This window comes from Pieris napi, chromosome 20, assembly GCF_905475465.1.
Source record: "Pieris napi chromosome 20, ilPieNapi1.2, whole genome shotgun sequence".
Classification (NCBI taxonomy): Eukaryota; Metazoa; Arthropoda; class Insecta; order Lepidoptera; family Pieridae; genus Pieris; species Pieris napi.
Genome location: NC_062253.1, coordinates 6,142,738 through 6,163,558, shown reverse-complemented (window position 1 = coordinate 6,163,558; position 20,821 = coordinate 6,142,738). Strand labels below are relative to the sequence as shown.

At 33.1% G+C, this 20,821-nt stretch overlaps 1 protein-coding gene across 1 annotated transcript in view; it reads left to right on the top strand.

Annotated features, from left to right (window-relative positions):
• The first annotated feature begins 374 nt into the window (after positions 1-374).
• Positions 375-20,821, top strand: part of LOC125059756 (Down syndrome cell adhesion molecule-like protein Dscam2) — a 129,564-nt gene continuing 109,117 nt past the window's right edge. The window contains exons 1-2 of the mRNA XM_047664305.1: positions 375-503; positions 4,582-4,636. Coding sequence (XP_047520261.1) covers positions 4,591-4,636 — 46 coding nt within the window. The 5' untranslated portion in view covers positions 375-503; positions 4,582-4,590. The remainder of the gene's footprint in view (positions 504-4,581; positions 4,637-20,821) is intronic.

Below are 20,821 nucleotides of genomic sequence, written 5' to 3'. Positions count from 1 at the left end.
GGTGGAGACTGTGTGTAAAGTTAGTTTACAAACCTCTCTAATCTTCGCTATTTATTAAAGTTTTTAAGGGTTACCTATTTGCTTAAAAATAGTACGCAATAAAAAAGTTATCACAATTTTTCCTGTTTTTTTAAGGAAATGTAAAGCGTACTAAAGATGAAATGTAAACATGAATTAAAACCAAGACATTAACATTGTGGAACAAAGGCTGGCGTCCTCTCACATTCAATTATGTTCAAACAAGCAGATGCATAAAATATGTCACACACTAACTTGCTTAGAGTTTCCAGTATCCCAATAGTTATGCTGACTCTGCTATATCTCTTTATTTGTCTGTGACACGTACCACTCTCCCGCCATTTCTGTAGAGATCGCGGCCGGCCGCGGTCGCTACGGCGTTACGGGCTACGAGATAGAGCTACGTCGTAGCGAGAAGTATTATAATTGTTTCAAATAGTTTGTGAAAAGTGATGTTACATTTTGGAAGTTGAAAGTCAATCATTGTAAGTTATACCTTATTATTTTAATACATGGATATATTTATTGGTGATTTTATTTCAATTAAAATTTTGTAACGAATATTAGTATATCTTTGTTTTGGAAAGTTGAGTTTTAAAAATGGGTAATTCAATTATATAAAATCATTTGTAAAATTAGGCTTTCAATAATATAAATAAAAAATTATGTGCCGGTATTGTCCTCAAGTAGCAAGAAAGTGTATCAAAAGTGAAAGTTTTAAGATGACTTTAGTTGAGATTTTATTATTGTTCTATAAGCCTGTTCGTTATCTACAGTACTTATTATTTATTGTTATTAGTTATTAAAATTTTAGGATTAACTATTTATCAATATTTTGCTGACTAAAAAAGTGATCAATGCGTATGGCGTATTAACCAAAGTTCCTTGTTGAGATTCACTGTACAACGAAATTTCTTTTGGTAGGCCCCTATAACTGGTGATATTTATATTTAATATGGAGTTAAAGATTATTGTTAATATTGTATGGCTTAATGTTTTTGTTATGTTATGTTATATTATATTAATTTATAAATAAACATTTACTAAAATTAAAAAAAAAATAGATGGAATCATTTAAATTTCAGTTAAACAAACGTATTATAAGTATTAATAGAAATCTATTTATTTGTACTCTCGTAGAATATTGTGTAAAATAGGCATAACAATCACGGATTTAGTCAAGTTTTTTTCTCTATGGTTTGCCTTGAAGGGACTGCTTAATATGAAACACGTCTAACGCAATCATTTATAAAATTATGTAATAAAAAATCAACAAACAGGCTTTTAAAAACATAGCGTAAAAATATAACAGAAAAATACAAAAGAGTTATTTAGTTAAAACATTGTAATTACACTAGTCGGTGTCGTTAGTTAGTTTTAATTAATAAGGAATCTTTTAGGAAGATATAAATTCATATTAAATATGATCATGTAAAGGCTGTTTAAACGTGGCTTATATTAAATCTAGAGGTATTAAACCGATAAATCCATCGATGGGGAAACGCTGTTCACTAATCGGATTATAATTTCCAGTACACAGTTGAATTTCAGCTTAAATATTGCAACAAACTAATCTTGATTATATAATATTTATGTACGTAACATTATGTATTTGCCTACTGAAATGATTATGTTTCCTCTACCTAACTGATTATTCTCGTGTTTTAACCAATAAACCCATATTTGTATGGCACATAAAATTCTCTGAATTTAAAAAATACTAATTACTCCAACACACACTGTGTGCCACACAGTGACATTAAAGTCTTTTAAAGGCATTGAACAAGATCCCTTAGACTGTGGCACTAGTTTCATTGATTATCAATGAAACTAGTAGTAGTAGTAGTAAATAATAATATTTATCATATAAAATAAAATCAAAAATTTTGAGTCTCAAAAAAATTTCGGTTAAAACACGGGCTAAGTGTAACTTACGCACAAAGAAGAAGATAAAATGGTGGAAAGCCAAGGTTATATCAGTCGTCATAATGTTTGTAATAAGATTTGATGGTTTATTTTATGTATAAGTCAGCATGTGACTATTTGGAAGGCTAGGAACAAAGAAGTCTGATATATGTATGTCTGACATATTGGCATATAACACTTGATCGAACGGTGAAGGAAAACATCATGAGGAAACCGACATGTCTTACACCCAAAAAGTCGACGGCGTTTCTCAGGCACCGGAGGCTGATCACCTAATTGCCTATTAGATTTAAAAATGATCATGAAACAGATTCAGAAATCTGTGGCCAAGACCTAAAGAGGTTGTAGCGCCACTGATTTATTTTATTATTGGTATATAGCAAGTATCGAATATGATGTGAAAAATAGTCTAACCTACATAACGTAGAAAGCTAAATTTTATAATGCTAAAAGCAATCATAGAAATTTCAACAACACAAAGGAATGCATATAAAAAGCCCGTTGCTGTTTCAATTATGAATACAATTTAAAGTTTATGCTTTAAAATTGTTTTAAAAAATTAGGGCAGAATTGTGTCACTAATATCGTTAGTATACCAGAAAGTATAATTTTAAAATGTGACAACTACACTCTACAACTTGAATCAATAAAAATCCTGCCGTGCGATTCTGTTAATCCGTGAGTCAACCTCGCACTAACAACGCTCCCTTCGTCACTCACGTCATTTTCGGAATCTCATGGTATTCTGTTAAACAATTTCACATTTCTGCATGACAAGCTGGGGGGGCTTGTAGTTTATTGTTTATCAGAATGCCAAATCGTGAAATGAGTGCTTCACGACTGATTTGAGCGAGACCGCCGCTGCGAAAACCGCTGTGAGAGTTCTAAAAGTGAGTTACAGAATCGCAAGGCTGAACCGTGTTTAGTATTTCTGACCGCTATATAAAATACAACAGTATCGCGCGCTAATTCGTTCGACGTACGATTCGAGAATCGTCCCTTTAAGGTGGAAATAGTCTACTTCACACACAACTTCCTTTTTACACATAAATTTTTCTATAAAGAAACTAGTATTGATATATTTATACTACTACTAGCTGATCCGGCAAACGTCGTTTTGCCATGTTTATCATTTATAATAAAAAATAGGGGTTGATCGTAGAGGGGTGAAAATTAGGGATTTTTTAATGTTGTATCATAAAAAAATAAAGAATAAATTTTTTATCTAAAATTTAAAAAAAAATGGGGTGGACTAAAAAAAAATAGATGTTGTCCGATTCTCAGACATACCCAATATGCACACAAAATTTCATGAGAATCGGTCGAGCCGTTTCGGAGGAGTTTAACCACAAACACCGCGAAACGAGAGTTTTGTATATTAGATTTAGACTTCTTCATAATGCTATTTGTTTTATCCTAAAAACAAATATGTCTAAATCTTTAATACTTTCCGTTGTGTCGGCAGAATGTAATATTTTACAATAAACTTTTTCAACTGCGCTTGATGAGATTTTTAATTTTCCGCTCATTGTGGTTACCGTGTATGTATGTACTGCAGTAAATGAGTTTCACAACAAAGACTCATAAAGAATGTGGAGTGCGACGGACAGCCTAGGCATCGCTGTACATAATTGTGTAGTTTTAATTTGACGTAGGAGAGCTGTTGTACTTAAGGGCGAGCGTTTTTCTTAATTTTTAAAGAAATATTGCTTTTTCGACGTTATTAAATTCTACTATTAGTTTCAAAGACATGTTACATTTAATAATGATTTTACATTTTGAAGATACTCAAATTGTACCTCTCCATTATGACACACTACTATGTTAATAGTATCAGGCTTATGCCAGAACCTCAGGCGATTATATAAAGTCCTACAAAAAACCCATGGCATATAAAGCCTAACTCTACGAAAAAACTATATACGTTTTATTTGATAGAATATAATAATATATGTACGTTTCTAATAATTTGAAATACAAAATTTAACATTATATAATCTGGTTAACACAAAGTATTTGTAACAACAAAGTAATACTAAATCACGTGCTATTGATTTAAATTATAATCGTATTTGCATAATTTGAACAGATTTATTGAAACGGAACATAATTAATTTGGAAATGTGTCCAATCATATCGTAATTATTATTTTAATTAATGACAGTATTGTGTATCAGCATATATTTCTTAAATTTGTATAATATAAATAATTAATAAATATAAGTATTGTACTCGGTAATGGCATTGAATTCAAATTGTTTTTTTTAATAAAAATATTTCATTCTATTCTTTATAGAAAAGCGGTTAATGAGCAAAAGGCTCTGATGTTAAGTGATAATGCCCATGGTTACTCACAAAGCAAGAAGGCTTGCAAGCGCGTTGACCATTTCAGCATTGATACACTTTTTTTTCACGACTGTACGTCTAATTGGTTCGGAAATACTTCAATAAGCAGTTATCGTAAAAGATTTAAAAGTCACGACGATAGCTCAAGATGTATACCCATATCTTACAATATGTAAGGTATAAAATAAATTTCGTATAGTCTATTCGACAACGTAACAAAAATATTCCTCATTTATCTCAATGTTGATAAAGTGAAAAAAATAGTGACTATAAGCCTGTGATATGTTACAGGCGGGCGGAATGGCGATCGGCGGGAGTCTGCCCTTCATCTTACTCCTGTTTGCTGGTAAGTATCAATTTATTTGTTGTTTTAGGTTCAAAAAGTAGAAACTATATAAGGTAATAAACTAACAAATAAAAATATTATTCATAATTTAATCATTCCAATGCGCCTAACGGACGATTGATTGATTATATATGTATTTGTCATACAAACAACGCGAAAGTTAGTTTTAAATTGAAAAATTCAGCTTTTATTTAAATGACATCGCATATCAATAGGGCAAACATCTAAAAGAGCTGAATTTGCCTCATTGCATTAGTGTGAAGATGTAAATTCGACTCCGACTCTGTAACTACTGTGGATTGTGGACTTTTTGTCTATGTGCGCATTATGGCTCGTACAGTGTAGGAAAACATTGTAAGGAAACCGCCATGCCTTAGATCCGTGCGTTTCAGGCACAGAAGGCTGATCACCAAACGAATTAGAAAAAAAAACAAATGATCACAAAACAGATAGAAATCTGAGGCTCAGACCTAAAAAGTTGTCGCGCACTAGTATGTTGATAAGAAAAATTACTACCAGATACCTCTTTATATGATAACATAAATTTGTATTTCATTTGTCATAATTACCATTAAATAAGCTTATATTGTAAGTTTATTTTTTTCATATTAACCGCTGTTATTAATAAAATGCCTTAAAACTTATTTAATTTCATACACAAAAATCTGAGTTGAGTGTGGTATCAAAGGGCTCAAAATTCTTTTCTTACCGCAAAATGTGTTTCCATTATACCAACATTGTTCTGCGATAATCACTGAGTAATTGTGGACAAGTGCGCATTGTCCGTCACGTCTCTCTTCTGTGGTAGAGGGTTGAGTCGAGTGACTATTCGAGTGACTCTTGGTTTCTAATCACCAGGAAGCACGTGCCGTGTCCCTATGGCGTTAAATATGTCAGGGAATCCTTAATGTTATTAAAAGTTAAAAGTCAAAATCATTTATTCATATAGGTAAGACAATGTACACTTGAACGTCAAAAAAGAAATATACATTAAATACTTCTAATTTTACTTTTACTGCCAGTTCTCAAATCAAGGGCGTAAAATGGAAGAGAAGAACTGGCAATAAATAAGAATTAATAATGCTTTTAAGTTTTATTTAATATTTCAAGTATGACATGTGTGATGAGGTGATAACGGATTAAAAATTAAGTGTGTAAATAGTTTTTAAGTTATGATAAATAAGGCTTACTTATACCAGCGCTTCAATTAAATCAGAATATTTAAAATTTAATCGATGATAGACGTTGTGAATCGATGATAGACCTGAATTTGTTAATTTGTTTGATGTTTATACTTTATACTAAGGGTCTGTTTCACAATGTATGGATAAGTTCTACATAAGATCCAAATTAGCTATTTATAACTTATTGGTAGGATAAACACTACTGTTGCGTTTCACGACTGTCAGATAGCGCTATTCGTCACACAAAGTCCATCATAAGTTATGAGTCCGATGAATGTCAAATAGCACAATTTATCTTCCAAATACTTTATGTGTTGCATAGCTATTTGGTACTTTATCCAAACATTGTGAAACAGACCCTTATAAACACTTTATTTCTATCACAAAATGTGAAAAAAATACAAGAATACATAGGGTGAGTAAGTCACTAAAAGTGGCTTCTTCCAGACAACCCAGATATTACTTTAAAAAACTTCAAAGCTTAGAAGCTAAAAGGTTTTAGTAAATGAACATCAATTTAATACGAAATTCATTGAAATAATTTATAAATATTTGAATAATTATGTAAATGACATGCTTGTCAAATACATTAAATTTTGCCAAATTATCCACTTTGTCATAAATCAATGCAATGGTTTCATATATATGCTTTATGCTTAGGTAATATGGTTGAAAATCGTATGATGTAATTAAACCCTTTGTTCGGTTGCTCTGTGGAGTGTATCCAGATAGATAAATTAGTTTTGATCTAGTGCACCTCACAAACATTTAGCGACAATGTATGAAGTATCACATAAAAATAATTTAATAACACAATACCTATTAAATGTTTATTGCATCGTTTCTTTTTGTAACTGTAATGTATAAGCTAAATATATCAGCTAAGTTTATGAATAAGACCGTTAGTCAATAAATTTACGAAAATACAAAAATACTAGACGCATTACAGGACTATTCACAACTTGGTATCCCATTTCTCCATTATTGATAACTTTAATAGAAATAAAACGCGAGTAGGTTACTCTTTATTCGCGACGCACGTACTTTTGTAGGTCTAAAGCATCCTGATTTCATTACCGTACAATTAAGTATTAATTTACCGGGGTTCGAACACAAACTCAAGGGCGTACTTAACTCACTTAACAACAGTTGTTTGTGATTCTTCCTAGAAAGATATTAAAGCGACTCATGGCCATGTGTAATACCTTTTCAGAATCCCTATTAAATGCACCAAAACTTGTAATAAAGGGTCACTTTTCGGTAGAGTAATTTTTTTTCACAGTGGGGAGTAAACAAAACAGTTCCGAAGTAAACAAAAAGTTATGATTTGAATTTTTTTTATATCGTATAACTTAATATTATCTTCAATACACTCAACTATAAATAGTATGTCTAATGCAAGAACTCATCAGTACCAATCTAGTGGATATTATTAAAAAGATACAGGATGTAGATTTTTTCGAATTTTAATAAGATATAGTAGAAAAAGTCAAGTTTCTCATAAAAACGCAAAATAAATTATAACTCTGCAGGGTTGAGCTTAGAGACGTCCCGTGGAACAATTTTTTGCAGCTGATTACCTCATCAATCCCCTATTTGCGTTTGATCCACGACTTATTGGCCACCCTGTAGATTCTGTGGCAGTACAATTTTAAACAAAAACAACATTACTTTAACATTCGACATGTTGTAACATCGCACAATAACATTTCCCAATCGGGACGTTCATTACGAAATATTCGTTTATACGTATATAAATCAACATAATATCAAGCGCAGCAGATATCACAGCTCTGCGGTTTTATCACTCGCCCCCTCAATAAACCAGTCGACCTAGACCTGCCCACCCGCCTGAGATAGTACGAATTCACAGTAACGAGAGAAATGACGTTGGATTCGAGAGCTCACGTTATAATGGACGGTCGGTTGCCCCACTTTTTAATTACATGCATCATGCACGAGAGCAGTTTTAAAAAGGATTTTGAGGTTTTTACTTGAAGCAGAATTCTTTGTTGGATATTAAACGCACAGTGATCAATGGGACGTGCTGCGCCGGGATAATGGCGGTGCGTGCTCGTCGAGCGACGCCCGCCCAGCTCGTCACAGGATATAGAAATACCGGTTTAATTGTTTGCGTATGTTTAGTACAACGTCATTACTCTACTGTGCTTTCATTATGTGAGGCCAGACGCATATTTAATATACGATTTGAGTATGGTTTTGTGAGAATAATAATTATACTAAAATTTTGCATTCTATTTACATTGCGCTGAGTTTTGGATGCTTTATTATATTTATTTATTAGCAATATAACTATAACTCTTATATTAACCAGAGTGTTTGATATCGTGTGCTCCAATGTACGCAATCTAATACGCAATTTGCATCTAGTTCATTAATAATTTTAAGGTAAGTAAGTGGTCAGCCTTCGTGTCACCAATCAGAATAATATTGTTTTTCGGTAATTAAACCTACGTTGTGTATTCTTTAACCACATTACAAGAGTTAGGATCACCTTGTACTTTGAAATAAGTTATAATTTTATCAAGCATTTCGGTAGTACAATCTAAAATTTATTATAAATAGCTTTAGCACTGCAGTAAACGTATGAGACGCGAATTAATCAAATTAAAACCACGACTCAGTTATTGGAACCTCTATGACCTGTATCAATCCAAATATCGATATTCGGAGTGTTTCGATTTGCACTCAAAAGGCAGGTCCAGAAACTAAACCTCGCACTTTAATGTTTATCAACAAATCCAATAATAAACAAACGGTGTTTTATTAAAATTACGTCAAATATTTCGTTAATACATACTCGATTAATTTAGGGAGTTGTTTTAGATACAAGTTGAAATGTGTATACTACTGTGATTAGTTGTGCGTCAAAAGAGGGTGTTTTTAAACACCTATTTAAGTTATTTATAATTATAAATGCTTGTATACAAAAACATATATAATTTTTACGTAATAAATTGTAATATATTTATGAATAGGTCTATTAATGATATTCTTAGTATATAAGAGAAGTACAAAAGTACCAACTCGGTATAGGCGGGAAACGCACCTGAGAGCTCTTCCGAGCTGTCTGGCAGTGTCGTTTACACTGCCATGGGCAGCGGCGTTATATCCGGTTAGCCCGCTTTGTTTTTTGTTATAAAAAAATATAATTTATTATAATGTAATATAACTTATATACTACGTAGAGAGTTTACATTAAATAAAACACTTATTTTTAAATATTTCAAAACCACCCTCTGCGCGGTGTTGTCCAGCATATAAATTAAACAGCCTAAATAATTGGAAAATTAAAAACAAACAGATTAGTCTATAGTTATTATATGCTACTTAATTAAAGTCGCGAAGTGATCCCGACGTGACGAGGCCACTGATCATGGGATCTCTCTAAATTAAACTAAACTTAGTACTAACTGATAATCGTTGTTGACATACGGACGCCGACTCGGAGCTTATCGAGATTTAAATGTATTAGACACAATCAGCTCCTTAATTGTTAATTATGCTGTTTTAATTAAACGTGTTCTGGTTTTTACATAAACATAGTTTTTTCTAACTATTATTTATTCTGTTATATATGCAGTGTGACGAAGAAAACAGAACTCAAAAAAGTATGGTACAAATAAGTCCATTTAACCTTAAATTCAGTGTTTTAAGTGCTTGCCCGCTCTACGCCCTTGACTTGCGAACTTGGTAGTAAATGTAAATTTAGAATTAATTTAACTTCTTTTCTGACGTTCATAAGTGTACTTATTTACCTATATGAATAAAGTTATTTTGAGTTTGAGTTTAAGGTTTGTTACAAACGTACTTTGACCAGCATGGCATGACGTAGTGGCCTGCATAAAAGCGTCATCAATTCGTATTATACTTCCCATGATTAATTCTTTCAGTGTTCAAAAGAATTTTTGCCACAATCTATTTTTATTTTTACAAACATTTTTGAAGTTATACTTCTTTAGGCGCGTTTTGAAAAATTTATGAGAGTGAAATTTTACGATGCGCGCGCACCGTGACACAAAATTAACAGAATGAAGTTGCCCACGGAAGATGCTACGGCATTGGACATAATTTAAAAACAACATTCGAATAATAATAGAATTTATGTTACACTTAATGAAAGAGAATAATAATATATATTTATTTATTTAATTTTTCAAATGTAAACTGAACTTTATTGACTATTATGACTCCTTTTCCAGCCTTTGATTATTTAATTGTAATTAATTACTTGCATGCAATCAAAAACTATAACTAACTAAACTTCTTACGCGCGTACATAAGTATACATACGAGGCTCATCCGCGTTGCTGGGTTTTTAAGAATTGGTACGCTCTTTTCTTGACGGTTCCTAAGTCGAATTGATTCGAAAATATTTCAGTGGGCAACTGGTTTCACATAGTGATGGTGCACGGCCAAAACGGTTGTAGGTCGACGGGCGTTGAGGTGATACGGGTGGTATTAGGTATTATAATTAGTAAATGATAGCAGATTTGAATAATGGTGAAATATACTATACAAAAATTCAACCTACAATTTTGTATTTGCTAAGTATATCTACGAACAATTTGCGGCTACATTACTCCCGGCTGAGTACTTGAATGCCATTATACATGAGTGTTGTTAACACAGTGTCGATATCGGCTGTTTATGAGTAGTTTTATAGTCGAATTATACGGAATGGAGTTCGCCGCGTTACGTCGGTAGTGAGTATATACGGTACTGCCAGTGCCAGATACATAAGTATTTACCCAATAAATACTCGCGATAGTAAAACGTGTTCAAATATACCGAACATGACATAAGTAGCGAATAAAATGTACATGTGATGATGTACTTTAACTTTTATTACATTGTTTTAACACTTTACTGTATAATAAAGATAATTTTCGCTTTTTAAATCTAATATATAAAATTCTCGTGTCGCGGTGTTTGCAGTTAAACTCCTCCGAAACGGCTTGACCGATTCTCATGAAATTTTGTGTGCGTATTGGGTATGTCTGAGAATCGGACAACATCTATTTTTCATCCCCCTAAATGTTAAGGGTAGTCCACCTCTAAATTAGTTTTTTTTATTGTTAGATATTTTTTTTTTAATTATATTTTTATCATACAGCATTAAAAAATACATACAACCCCTAATTTTCACTCGACCACGATCAACCCCTATTTTTTTATCATACAGCATTAAAAAATACATACAACCCCTAATTTTCCCCCCTCTACGATCAACCCCTATTTTTTATTATAAATGATAAACATGGCAAAACGACGTTTGCCCGGTCAGCTAGTATTTTTATAAAAACGCTTCTGGGTGTTTGATGCGGCTGATGTTAGATTGTATAATTTATATTCAAAAATCTATAGTTAATAGTTGAATCGAAACCCACGAACTTCAGGGATGATAATCACATGCTTTATATGTCCAATACTGATTTTTATATACCTACGTACTCATCTCACATTAAATTCCTTGAACAGTAGTATGACAACGATAATATATCTTCGAAATAGGTGCAATTAAATGCCTGTGATCGTAATTTGGAGTTTACGACATTACGACCGCTTCATTATGTAGGCAATTCTATGGGGATGTAAGCAACTGTCAGCCGATATCTTACTCACTTGTCTCATTATGTTAATGTTTTATGTTAAGTTGACAGTTCTAGGTTCCAAATTTGAAATTTCCACGAAGCGGGAACTTAGATTTCATTTTTCTATTGTTATTTTTAATACAGAGCAACTGCCTTGTTTGTAAATTATTCTTTTAGTACAATATTCTGAAATTACAGCAAAAATGACCTTTGAATAACATTTGTTTTTAAAAACCTTATTTTATATATCAACGGGCGATACTGCGATAATACAGATACAAACACTTCTCTGCGCCTGTTAATATTTTTTAGGCAAGTAAGTAATCAGGCCCTTTATAACCCAAAAAAAATGACTTCTGTAGGAATAAAACGTGATGTCCGTAAACCATTAGCCATCATTCTTATTAACTATTGAGTAACTTTATTTTCTTTTCTCACTGTGGTTGCCTGGAAGAGATCGCTCGAAAGCGATAAGGCCGCCAGTTGCCTTTCCTTTAAATGTAATTATGTTAAATTTTTATATTATAAAGCAACAAAGTGTAAATAAATAAAAAAAATAAAATTAAAAGTATTTATACTTATCACGATCGAACGTAATAATGTTATGCATTTAAACAACTCGCTAACTTTGAAACACTCATGAAAACCAACACAATAGCGGACTTTAAACAGGCAATGTAAACTGCCATAAAGTTCTCATCAATAAAACTTGAACTAGCTCTATTCGGGAACATTCGTGAAGTTTTCATAATCCGTGGTAATCCCACAGCGGCCGCCCATCCGTCCGCCCTACCGTCCGCCTCACGTGATGGCTCCCGTGGGCAACTCACTGAGTAGGTATTGTATGTAATTATGCTAGCTGCTGTTCTAAATTGACCATTGGTTTTCATTGCGAGAAATGTATATTATACATAGTTGTATATTTCTATGTTATTATTAATGTGTTATTTCAAATCCTACAGCTAACAAAAATTAATATAACCAAAAACATAACCTTAAAATATAGTAACTAAAATATGTTATTATAAGAAGTCCCTTTAGGCATACTGGCAGCGTTCCCCCTTTGAATAGCTAGACTAATTCTTTTGTCGAGGTAGCTGCCAGCTCTTCGGTCTCCTGTGATGTCGACTAACCTTTTTTCTATTTCCTTAAAAATCCTTATAGCGCTAGAACCCCACGGACCAAGGGTCTCGACACCAAATGGGACAAAATCATATTCGGAGCCTAGACCCCTGTATTTATAGCTTCACATGCCGCACCATGTTTATAACGAATAAACTACTAAGTCAATTAAAAACGTGTTTAATTCCCTTAAGTACGCTTTATTAAATTGCGTGATATTATGTCACCAAACTTCCGCTACATAAGTTTAAACTTTACATGAAGGAAACCCTAATAAAAAAAAGATATTACACATTCAAGAACACATAGACGATAACAATGTGTAATATGACAAGGCGTAAATTAACATGCATAAGTGTACAAATTGTACCTAGATGAATAATTGACTTTTGAATTTTAATTTTGAATTTTATTAACAAAATCACTAGTGTATGTATGAACCATTATACGCTATTTATTTTAACAGATTTATATTTTATTATTTAATATTGAATCATCTATAAACTAATAATTTTCAAAGCGTGGCTTTCAATCCGCTGACAAAAAACTGCCTAAACGGCATAAAATTGAATTATGCCAGTGATACGTCAGCATCGATCGGTGCTGAGTGACGTCACGGCGCTTTGTCACTAATCCCAGTTTGATTGCGCTCTCGACTCCCATTCCACCCGACACCCACTGCCTCTGTTGCATTCTTTCGTCGTACTTACATAATCCCCACTTGATTTTGTTCTAATTTCTTTCACTTAACCATAGTTCTAGTCTTGAAAAGCTTTAACATCTTGTCTGGTATTTTTAAAAGAGAGGTTTACAATCGTATTTAGAATTTAATGTTGAAATTTCTTCTAAATATGTATTTTCTAACATATTTAAGTAATGCGCTTAAATATACAAATGTGAATTGAAAAATCGGAATAATATGACGTAAAAAATCCAACGAATAAGTAAGTAGTCGAATGTGAAGTTCTCCCATAAAAGAAAGAACATTAGAAGATTTTTCAAAGAAGACATCTAAAAAGACCGTCTTGTTTTCTTTCTTATACTCAATTATTTCCTTTCCACAAATACGATTCATCGAATCGCAAATAATATATTTAAGCCACAGGAGACAAACAAATAAAATAATAAAGCATTTCGTGTAATAAATTGCAAGGCATCTAAACCAGGAAACCATAAACCGTAGGAAATGGTCTTGCATAATGTATCTAAACGTGTGCGGTGGACGGGATGACCAGTCTACTGGACCACGTTCAATCGGATACACGAAATACTATATTAGTTCGATCCCATATTCAATTAGATATTGAATGGATTGAATTAAATTTAATATATTTAATACACACTTTTTTAATAAATTTGTAGAATAAGTGCGAGTGGTTGAATGCCCTTTTCTTTAGGGGGGACTGGTTTTTCTTATGACTTTCCGACTTTTTTTGATTAAATCGATTATTATCGGTTGCTTAATAGCTGTTGCCATGTGTTCTGATGGAAATTATCGCGTCTTACTAATAAAGATTTATGCACATCGTATAAGCCTGTTATAAGAAAAATGTTACTAATAATTCCTGAATTGACAAGGTTGATGTATACTGCAGTTATAACAAGTGTCTGGTTTGTATGAAGACTTGTACATTGCTTATACAACGCAGAGGCCTAGTTTAACGGGTGCATAAGACAAAAATTGCGTAATTTTATCTGATTTCGCGTTTGACAGCATTTTTTGACTGTTTAGTTCAAGGAAAGATTTAAGTTAGTAGGTATTTGTGTTTGTTGAAAATAGATTTTATAGATCAAATGGAAGATTTAGATAATATTGATATGCAGCTAATACATACGATTGAAGATTTGTCGCCTCCAAGAAAAGTCTAAACATACCAAACTCGGTGCAATCCGTTATTACTTTCGCATGGCGATTTCAAAACAAAATACCGCTTTTCAAAGAAGTGTGTTATGAAGATCTGTGACATAGTGCGAGTTGTTGTCGAAAAGAGTAATAGAGGTGGAGGGTTTTCGATTTAGGTGTCTTCTTCATGGCTTCTCAGTGTCATTAGAAAATGCCAAATTATATATAGTAGCACTGGCAATCCTCCACAATATTGCTATTGATATCAAAGAAGACCTGGATGTTACGAAGACCTAGACGCCCCCAAGCAATCTGGCTGGACAAGCTGCTAGAGCTGCTTTTATTGAAACATATTTTTAAGGCTGTTTTATTTACATAGGTGTGGATAGTTAAGGACTTGAAATAAATAAAAAGTTATATTTCATTTAAAACAGGGGTTTTTTTTTTTTATAAGTATATAATTATTTATTTAATTGCTGCTGTAACAATTTGAGCCTTAGAAGATGCTTCTGTCTAGCCCTTTCGTGAGCTTCGGCAAGTTGCTTCTGTTTGAGCTCATGTGTTTCAGCCATCTGCCTTTGTTTTGTTTCGTGCTCTTCCTGGAAACACTGGAACATTACCGTGTTGCGGAGTTTGGCACTTTCCACTATTTGAGATGCCTAAAAAATTTAAGTATGATCGTTGAGGGGTTTTGAATGAAATAGTCCTTTCTCTATCACATTGATACTAACCTCTTCTAACTTTTGTACTGCAGAACGCGGCTTTTTATGTAAAATTCTAGTCCTCTTTGTCTGAGGTTTTGGAGTTTCTATTAGCTGCAAATAATAAAATGTTATTAGTATATTAAGTAAATGTGTATATAATAGCTTTGGTTGATAAAATAAATACAACTTACATTAGAATTATGAGTTGTATCAGAATTATTAATTCAAACGTCAATCAAACACGGCGGGTTGCCAGGGTAACATTAAATAAGGGTCGTTTTGTTATTCAACCAATACACATCGATTATTGGTCAAAGAGGTGTTTATGCCCTGTACAAGCTCTATTCACTGAATTACTATCACCTTGTCATAACGCATGTATAGTGATTTTTTATTAGTAAGACCGTTACTTTTCAAGATATGGAATCTCCGCTTCTTATCTTCTTTTGTTTAGGCTGTTCTTAGACCCATAATTGAAATGAAAGCTCAACTACAAACGTGTTACAAATAAATACAACAACAACGTGCAAGTATATAATTAAATGCGTATAAGTTAACTTAAATTAAACAGGCTATTCAACACACAATCTTTATATAATTGGAAAATATCAGAAGGTTTATATTAAACCAACTATATCATCCAGATAACAATAAATATTTTAATGTATTAATTAATTAGATTGTTTTTTAATCTAAACTAATGGAATAGGTGTGTGCATACCTATTATAACTAGCATTGTGTACTAGGCTAACAGAAACTCACTAGAGGTTACATGGCTCCGAGTGATGCAATATGCATAGTAATAGACCGACAGATGGCTAGTACGCTACCTACACTGTACTAGAGAAAACATACTAAATTTATGACCTGTTTTAATATAATAAATATTCCTATAATTATTTTATCAGATTCCATCCGTTTCATTGATCATTTTTATTGTATAAAAGTAGGTGATCAGTCTGATTCCTGACATCGATTTTTGGGTTTTCAAATTTCAAAAAATGCCGGTTTCCTCACGATGTTTGCCTTTCATTCTCGATTTAATATAAATGGTATTCACATTTTTGCATTTATAATAATGTAGGAAAGCTTTATCAGACCCTTATCTTCCAACGTAATTTATCCGTCCAGGCATGATCTTGGAGAAATTTGTAGCAGCCGAGAGGGATTTGGTGCAATCCCGGGAAATGTATAGGATCAGGAGACCGGGACACGCAATACCCGTGATCCCACCTCGTTAACAACGTACCTCCAAATCGCTCTGATCCTATTATAGGACTAACCTGGTTCTTGTCATATCTGTTTACGTTGTTAAGAAAATAACATTATTTATGGTAATATTGTATTTTCATAATAGATAGCAAAACATAGAAGTGTCCAAAATGCTGTAAATAGTATAAAATAACAACATTCTTTAGGTCTTGTATTACTAGGGAATTATTATAAAGTGATTTTTGAAATTGAAATTGAAATTTTTTGAAATTTTTTCAAAGTCAAATTGTTGAATTGATATTGTCCTCCTTCGGTGAGTGAAGTCAGTTAAAAATAAAAGATGTTACATAACAAACAAAAAATATTTAATTATAAGAAATGTTTTATAATCCCTGTACTTTTTCTTCTTATTCTTCAATAAAATCGGTTCAATTGTTTTTGAGTTTCTTTATAGAACAGCAAAAGGAGAGGAGCTTTACATTTGCCAAGTGACAAGTGCGTTAACAGGATTTTTATTTATATAAATGAGAAGAACATACTAAGTTCTAGATAAGTTGATCGGTTTTTGGATGTCATGCCATAGATGGCTCTATCATAACAGGAATTTTATTTAATTTGCTTGACTACAAATTTTTACTTACTACATCAGATAGAAGATGCGCCCTGAAGAAAAGGGCAATAATAAAAATACAACGGCTAATCTAATCCAACCATAACGGAATTATTTCACTGCATTGAAGAAAGAAAGAAATTAATTCAATTCCAATTCGACCTATCTAAAACAAAAGGTCAGAGTGCGGCCGACAGCGGCAAAGCGCACACAAACAAATAGAACTGAATGACAGCTGTGACCGACTTGAAACATGTCATATATCGTCAGGATTAATTAAAATTTCTAATTTTATTGCCTGGTATGTAGAATGAGTGCAAAAAGATTTTAAATGATCCCTTATATTACTACAATACTACCTACAATTGACAGATGATACAATTTAACATGTTATCAAAAGAAACTCTTAGACTCTTGGGCCGTGGGGTTCAAGTGCATAGAAGCTAATTAAAGATGTACCGGTGACCCCAGAGCTGGTGCTTTCCTCACTAAAAGAAGTATCGCAATACAGCGAGGAAATGCTGCCAGCGTAAAGGTACACTGCCACAGGGACCAAACTTTTTAAGTTTGATTTAATTTTCTATGTATTAATTTTTATTATTATTACTATACGTATATATTACTATGTAAGTTAAGAATATTGTAAATACTATATATTTGTGTGTTGGAAATAAATAAATAACTTAATATTAAAGTACTGAATTATTTAAAGACGACTTTGTTTGGACATTTTGACGCATTTGATATACATAAATTTATAAAATGTACTGCTTTAAAATTTTCTTATTACTTTCTTGTCATCACTGTAACAAATATGTGGCAAAACATTCCTTTAATTATTTAAGAATAATTGTCAAATAATGAATACGACGCCATATATATATATATATATATATATATATATATATATATATAGGCCTGTACATATGTGTGCGGCATATTTAAATAATTAATAAACATTATTTTTAGAATACAAATAATCAGAATGGCTGCAGCACATAGTTTTAATATATTATGCGTAGCTTCTGCGTCAATGCTATAAAAGCAATTAGCAAGGTGAGTATATGGGCCAATATGGCTGGCGCAGGGCCAAACGGGACTAAACGATGCGCGATCCCCGGCCGGTGCATTTTAGAAAACGTCCAACAAATATCTCAGTTTCAAACACTAATTTTAACAAATATGAACTTAAGTATTGTATTTAATTGAATAGATTGTAATAATATGTATATAAATAATAACGACGGTTGAAATCCGATTAAGAAAGACTATACTAGACACAAGTGGCTTGGTACCGGTCGTACTGGAAATTAGGGGAAGAGGCCTATGTCCAGCAGTGCAGATGCAGCATTAGATGAATAAGACTATATACAGGGTGGTCAAAAAGTTGTGGATCAAACGCAAATAGGGGATAGATGAGGTCATCAGCTTCAAAAAATTGTTCTACGGGAGGTCTCTAAGCTCAACCCCTGCAGAGTTATAATTTATTTTGCGTTTTATAAGAAAATTGACTTTTTTTACTTATTCTTATTAAAATTCGAAAAAATTTACATCCTGTATCTTTTTCATAATATCCACTAGATTGGTACTGATGCGTTCTTGCGTTAGAGGTCCTTCAAGAAAAGAGCGTACCAATTCTTAAAAGGCCGGCAGCGCGCTTGCGAGCTTTCTGGCAGTGCGAGTGTCCATGGGCGGCGGTTTCACTTAACGTAAGGTGAACCTCCTGCCCGTCTGCCTTCTGTGACATAATAAATGTATATAGAAAACTAGAACGATTTTATAAACGTCCGTGATTTAAAACAGGCAGCGTTTTACATAGACAGCATTCAGAACTTCAATAGCACAGCTTGCAGTCCGTTATGGTTAATGTCGTTTTAACAATCATTTGTTAAGTGGGTGTTTTATGCGGTTTAATGGTGAAAACATGAAAAACGTGAAAACGCCGAGACATCATGAGACTGACGGGAAGCGACATACATGATATTTTCTCCTTGGCGACTGACTGGGAGCTAGGACGTACAGACTCTTGCCTTCGTACGCCTCCTTACTTCTTGACCAATACTAATTGTATGTACAATTAACGGCAAGAGATTCGACGAATGTGCAAACGCGAATCTATTACGCTAATTAAGTAACAGGGATATTATGGAACGAAACCATAGCCAAAAAATACTATATATACATTATCGCCACGCTTAGAGGAGTTTAAAAGAAATTTTCCAAAATCTTGTGTAAACGAACTAAAAACAATTGAAATATTAATGGATTGGTCCTATGCGTATAAATAAATACCATCAATTAGTTAAAAATGAAGACTCTATAACACAATTTGACAGGGAAAAACAAATGAATGCTTAAAAGTGTGAAACGTTTTAATAGGCTATAACTAAACTAACTTAACTTTTGCCCCTCAGGTTTCCTTAGTTTTATAAGCGTGGCAATTACCTAAATCGTCGGAGTTACGCCCCGAGAGTAGCCAGACGCAATCACTTACTTCAGAATTTCATTAATAGCATTAAATTAATTAGCATCTTTTGTTGTACGTGAATTATTATTAATAATAGTGAAAGTATTCATCTTAATATATATAAATCACGTGTCACGTTGTTTTTCCGCGATGGACTCCTAAACTACTTAATCGATTTTAAATTAAATTTGCCCACCGTGTGCAGTTTGATCCAACTTAAAAGATAGGATAGCTTACATCTCAATTTATAGCCGCAATATTATTTTATTGCAAAATTTTGTTTATTATTTGACAGTCACAATTCTAATAGATGCCGCTATGTTGAAAGTTCCAACGGTTCACATAAGCTACAATTTAATGGCATAACCACCAAAAACGCATGATTGTCTCCATGACTGGTGTTCTCCTACCGTTTCCCTTGAATAGTTTACTATATATTATATAACGAAAACCTTAGCCACAGCAACGCTTGGCCGAGTCTGCTAGTTGTATATATAAATTGGTAGTAGTCAAGTGTTGGTAAAAATGAAATAACGACACAAAGCCCTTACTGGTAAAGTATTTTTTATATATCTGTAAGATACTTCAAGATAAAAAGCTTTGGAGTGTACCTCACTACACATAAGTCTCTCCTAAAACGAACCCCGCGCTCTTCAAAGTATATTTTGTGAAAGTCAAGAAAATAATAATGGCTACGGAGAGCGTCAACAATCGCGGTGAGAAATGCCCTCTTGAGGTTAGTGAAAGAGTATTTAATTCTTTAATAGAGGGCGAAGAGAGTGCTCGATGGCGCGGCCACAGGATTTAAGCCTCTTACGCCCTCTTACGGTAATGACGACAAATCTTTTGTCCAATTCCTTGCAAATTATAAAAGTTTAATTCAAGGCTGTCTTTAACTTTTAACCTTACCCTTACGTTAGAGGTCTCGAGAATCAGCCTTGCGATTCTGTAACTCACTTTTCGAACTCACACAGCGAATAAACAATAAACTACAAGCTCCCTTCTTATCAGAATGTAAAATCATAAAATGACTGACTTCACGACTGATTTGAGCGCGACCGCCGCTGCAAAAACCGCTGTGTGAGTTCGAAAAGTGAGTTACAGAATCGCACAGCTCGAGTGATTTATCGTGCGATTGTCAGCCGGATCAATATCAAACGGTAATTGCGATACTCAATTGGTCACGCAAAACATTAATGCAAAAAAATACGGTAACTTCCGTTATTTTACGTAAGAAATTCGCGTTTTATACACGTTAAAGTAATTTTTAACCACCTTCAAAACACCCGAAGAACGAGCTTATCAATTGGGCGTGGGTTTTTTAAACTTAAGTATGTGCTAGCGCGATAGTACTATGTCAACCCCTGACATCAAGGTATAGACAAACTTACATTGTGAATATTTACTCGCAAAACACCTTTAATTAA